General features: G+C 40.6%; 1 protein-coding gene across 1 annotated transcript in view; it reads right to left on the bottom strand.

Moving 5' to 3' along the window:
* The window catches only part of adam9a (ADAM metallopeptidase domain 9a), a 90,063-nt gene that overhangs the window by 32,155 nt on the left and 52,525 nt on the right, over positions 1-5,383 (bottom strand). Inside the window, 1 exon segment of the mRNA XM_070447363.1 lies at positions 1,031-1,171. Within this exon segment, the coding sequence (XP_070303464.1) occupies positions 1,031-1,171 (141 nt within the window).

The raw sequence follows: 5,383 nt of genomic DNA, 5'->3' as shown, positions 1-5,383 counted from the left end.
GCCGAAACATCTATTGTATAAGAACATTTCTGAATGGGACTGAAGTATCCATTCTTACCACAGAATACTTATTGGAAGCAGATGGAGAGACGAGCGGATGAACTTTCCAACAGAAAGACGGACGATTCCAACAGAGATCTCTGATGGCACACTGAGCGTAAATATATATTGATTGCAATGATTCCCGAATGAGTGAGCGTTCATGTGCAAAGGATTAGCRTTTGAATKAATTATTATCAACTGTGTAGTGACTCTTGTCTTACCCGCTCTTCTCAGTCCACACCCACTTCCTTTTGTCTACCAAGCCGTCATATGGGCTAAGCCCACTAGGGAACCTCCCCTATCATTTCCTTGTAACCATATCTACTGTTTGTTTTTGCATTTCTGTTATTCAGTTAGTAAATATATGATTAAGACAATTGATGTATGGATGATTCATAGTAAAGGCTGGGTTCGTGCAGAAAACCAACAATTTATGGCGTTTGGAATGAGATTAACGTGAGGTAAAGAATAATTCATTAATTGAAGAATAATTGATCAGATATTAAAATATCTGAAGTTATTTTAGGAAAATTATAACTTTAATCTGAATATTTTCCTTCGTGCCCTGACTCTAGTTAATTACTTTTACATGATTAGTTTAATCACGTAATAATAAAGAATCTGTGAAGTTACTAAAATAACAGTCTTCACTTTAATGATGCCAAAGACACAATAACTGTTAACCTTTATCTCGTAGTGTGATGAAGAATTAAAATGAGGCAATWTTTTACTATACTAGCATTTATTAAACTTAATAGTTTAAAAAAAATACATAAAGGCCCTCTTTATAATGCAGATTGTTAAAGAAATGTTTCAATCACACTGCCAGATTATAGTGARGTTTATAGTACGTTTTGCACTATGCACAATTCCTATGCAATATGAAAATGTTGCATCTAAACTCTAAACACAATCTATGAAGAAATCATTGGTGTATATTCTTGGAATTGTCTTGTTTGGTATTGCAAACGTTGACTGCAACTCATACCATACTGTGTCGTAGGGTATTTGACCCTGATTGAGCACTTGTAGTATGCATACTTTTTTGTATACTTACACTGTCAATGTAGTTTGCAAGATGAATCATCTCGTCTCGCACTGCAGTCTCATTCCTGTGCATGTAGGTGAACTGTAGAGGGAAAGGACAGAAGTGAGCATTGGCTAGAGTATCCTGAAGGCCTCATTCAAAAAGWTTAAAAACGGACTGGGCCAAAAGTTCTTAAGCCCAATGGAGATTTCAACTAGCCTGGGCATCATGTTTGTGCAACCATGCCACTCCTTGTCATATCTTTGGCATATGGCAAAGAGTGGAATGATAGCAAAAATAGGTCTGGTACCCAGGCTAGATTTCACACAGGCCATCAAGAAATGAAAAGATCAAAGGTTTTTTCTTRATCAAAAATGGGATTAGGTGGTAATGGGTGCGGTCAGCCAGTCGCTGCAACTGAATTCGGTCCGGGCCCTTGGCAAGAAAACTTAAGGCCCCCACCTTGGCGAAGTTGAGAAATGCTCGCATTTTTAAGCCAATTGACTGAAATGTTACACATTTCTCCATGGAGCTGAGAGAAAATGTTGCAGTTTTAAAGCKAAATGCCTGCAATTCTACATATTGTGCCTTGGAGTCGAGAGAAAGATTTTATGCAATTTTATGCATTTTGTCATGGCTAATGYTGTGTTCTGATGCGCAAACATTTTAAATTCTCCCCGTCTAGCTTTAATTTTGGTGAWAGTTCTCAAATAAATTCWGCAAAAAAAGAAACGTCCTCACTGTCAACTGCGTTTATTTTCAGCAAACTTAACACGTGTAAATATTTGTATGAACATAAGATTCAGCAACTGAGAACAAGTTCAGTCCTCATGGACAGYACCAGATTTGMCAGGTCTTGCTGTRAGATGTTACCCCACTCTTCCACCAAGGCACCTGCAAGTTCCCAGACATTTCTGGGGRGAATGGCCCTAGCCCTCACCCTCCAATCCAACAGGTCCCAGACGTGCTAAGTGGGATTGAGATCCGGGCTCTTTGATGGCCATGGCAGAACACTGACATTCCTGTCTTGCAGGAAATCACGCAGCAGAACGAGCAGTATGGCTGGTGGCACTGTCCTTCTGGAGGGTCATGTCAGGATGAGCCTGCAGGAAGTGTACCACATGAGGGAGGAGGATGTCTTCCTGTAACTGCACAGAAGTTTGAGATTGCCTGCAATGACAACAAGCTCAGTCCGATGATGCTGTGACACAACGCGCAGACATGACGGACCCCCACCTCCAAAATCGATCCGCTCCAGAGTACAGGCCTCGGTGGTAACGCTCATCCTTCGACGATAAGCAGTGATTCCAACCATCACCCTGGTGAGACAAAACCGCAACTCGTGCAGTGAAGAGCACTTTTGCCAGTCCTGTCTGGTCCAGCGCGGTGGGTGTGTGCCCATAGGCTACGTGTTGCGATGATCGTTGGTGTAGGACCTGCTTTACAACAGGCCTACAAGCCTCAGAGTCCAGACTCTTCAGCCTAGGGTGGACAGTCTGAGCACTGATGGAGGGATTGTGCGTTCCTGGTGTAACTCGGGGCAGTTGTTGTGTGCATCCTGTACCTGTCCCGCGGTGTGATGTTCGGATGTAGTGATCCTGTGCGGGTGTTGTTACACACGTGGTCTGCCACGGCGAGATGATCAGCTGTCCGTCCTATCTCCTGTAGGCGCTGTTTTAGGCATCTTACGTACAGACATGGCAAATTATTGCCCTGGCAGCACTTGCAGTCCTCATGCCTCCTTGCAGCATGCCTAAGGCACGTTCACGCAGATGAGCAGGGACCCTGGTCTTTCTTTTGTGTTTTTTCAGAGTCAGTAGAAAGCGCTCTTCAGTGTCCTAAGTTTCATAACTGAGACGTTAATTGCCTACGTCTGTAAGCTGTTAGTGTCTTAACGACCGTTTCACAGGTGCATGTTCATTAATTGTTTATGGTTCATTGAACAAGCATGGAAACAGTGTTTAAACCCTATACAATGAAGATCTGTGAAGTTATTTGGATTTTTACGAATTATCTTTGAAAGACAGGGTCCTGAAAAAGGGACATTTTATTATTGTTTATGTATTTATTTTTAAACACAGATCTCGTACAACGCTGTGTACTACCCCCTTCACAGAACATAGCAAAATGGCTCTAACCGATTAGAAAGAGGAGCCGTATCTCAGACTGGCCAATAAATAGCGAAGATTAAAATGGGCAAGAAGAACACAGACACTGGACAGAGGAACTCTGCCTAGAAGGCCAGCATCGGAGTCGCCTCTTCACTGTTGACGTTGAGACTGGTGTTTTGCGTGTACTACTTAATGAAGCTGCCAGTTGAGGACTTGTGAGGTGTCTGTTTCTCAAACTAGACACTAATGTACTTGTCCTCATGCTCAGTTGTCACCGAGGCCTCCCATTCCTCTTTCTATTCGGTTAGGGCCAGTTTGCGCTGTTCTGTGAAGAGAATAGTACACAGCGTTATACGAGATTCTTCAGTTTTTGGCAATTCTTGCATGGAATTGCCTTTCAGAACAAGAATAGACGGACGAGTTACAGAAGAAAGTTATTTGTTTCTGGCCATTTTGAGCCTGTAATCGAACACACAAATGCTGATGCTCCAGATTCTCAACTAGTCTAAAGAAGGCCAGTTTTATTGCTTCTTTAATCAGGACAACAGTTTTCAGCTGAGCTAATATAAATGCAAACGGTTTTCTAATGATCAATTAGCCTTTAAATTTTTTTTTACTTTGATTAGCTAACACAACATGCCATTGGAACACAGGAGTGATGGTTGCTGATAATGGGCCTCTGTATGCCTATGTAGATATTCCATTCAAAAATCAGCCGTTTCCAGCTACAATAGGCATTTACAACAATAACAATGTCTAAACTGTATTTCTGATCAATTTGATGTTATGTTAATGGGCAATTTTTGTTGTTGCTTTTCTTTCAAAACAAGGACATTTCTAAGTGACCCCAAACTTTTGAACGGTAGTGTTTATAGGTACATTATCTTATCTACATAATTTGTCAGATTTGAGTAGTTTAATAAGTTTACACTGAAATCGTTCTTCCATAAAAATAATAATTAAAAAAAAAAGGTTTTTGTTTTACACTGTATTGATTAAGACAGCCCGAAAAAACAAGTATGTGTTACTGCAGTCCAATATGGCGACCGGAGTTTGGGCGAGTGGGTGTATGGAAAGCGAATAAGCTAATTGAACAGATTTGTTGTCACTCAAGACCGTTTTGTGGTTTAAGAATTGGAATTTWAAAAAACACTTCTCAATCAAAACCGCTTTAAACACAACCACATCCACTGCTTTCCAAAATGTACTGTTGAGGGAAAAGATTTTAAATTATGTATAAAACACAGTCTAGGTTTATCAGTCGTTGGACATGATCCTGTTTGGGCTATAGGGGGCGAATTGGAAAAACTGGAAAATATGCGCAAATTTTCAAACGGCCTTTTAATCAATTTCTGCTCTTACAATATGCATATTGTTAATAGTATTGGATAGAAAAGAGTCTCAAGTTTCTAAAACCGTTTTAATATTTTCTCTGAGTGGAACACAAGTCCTTTGGCAGCACTTTCCCCGACCAGGAAGTAAAATGCAAGATGTTTATGCTGCTTCAACGCTCTGCCTATACATGGTCATGCCACTTATGACCCGAAACACACCTCGTACGCCTTCCTCTGGGTGTCAAGAGACGTCAGAGGAGAAATCATGCATTTATCTTGTTTTGACGTGAAATAAGACCTATTTCTTTGACGTGACCGTCAATTTCAGGAAGTCAGAAGCGTGCGACTTGGGAGAGATATCATGTTTTGTTTTGCTGCCGTTTCGGATGTGAACTATCTCCAGCTCGGATTTGATTTGATAAATGAGACCATGTCATCGTAATGTATGTTTTTTCAATATAGTTTAATCAGATTATTTGAATTTTTTCGGGAGTTTTGCGTGTTCCGTAATGTTTACTTTGTTTACGTTGGAGAGATCCGTGCCACTCGACGAGTACCCCTGCTAAATGAAGATGGAAAGTTGCCATTCTGAAAGGATTGAACGACTCTTCTGGACTAAGGACAACTTGATCAACATTCTGATGAAAGATCAGCCAAAGTAAGACCAAATTTATAATGTTATTTCATATATCTGTCGTGCATGTCAACTGGTCGCGCGCGCCCAAGTGTGTCTGTCTGGCGTGGCTATGCTAATTTAGCGCTACATTTAGTTTTCGATGTAAACATTTAATAAATCGGAAAATATGTCTGGAATCACAAGAATCCTGTTTTTCAATTGCTGCACAGTATGTATTTCTCAGAAATGTTTT

The sequence above is a fragment of the Salvelinus sp. IW2-2015 genome, linkage group LG15 (assembly GCF_002910315.2).
Source record: "Salvelinus sp. IW2-2015 linkage group LG15, ASM291031v2, whole genome shotgun sequence".
Taxonomy (NCBI): Eukaryota; Metazoa; Chordata; class Actinopteri; order Salmoniformes; family Salmonidae; genus Salvelinus; species Salvelinus sp. IW2-2015.
Note: the sequence above shows the minus strand (reverse complement) of the source record. Positions and strands in the feature narration are given on the sequence as shown.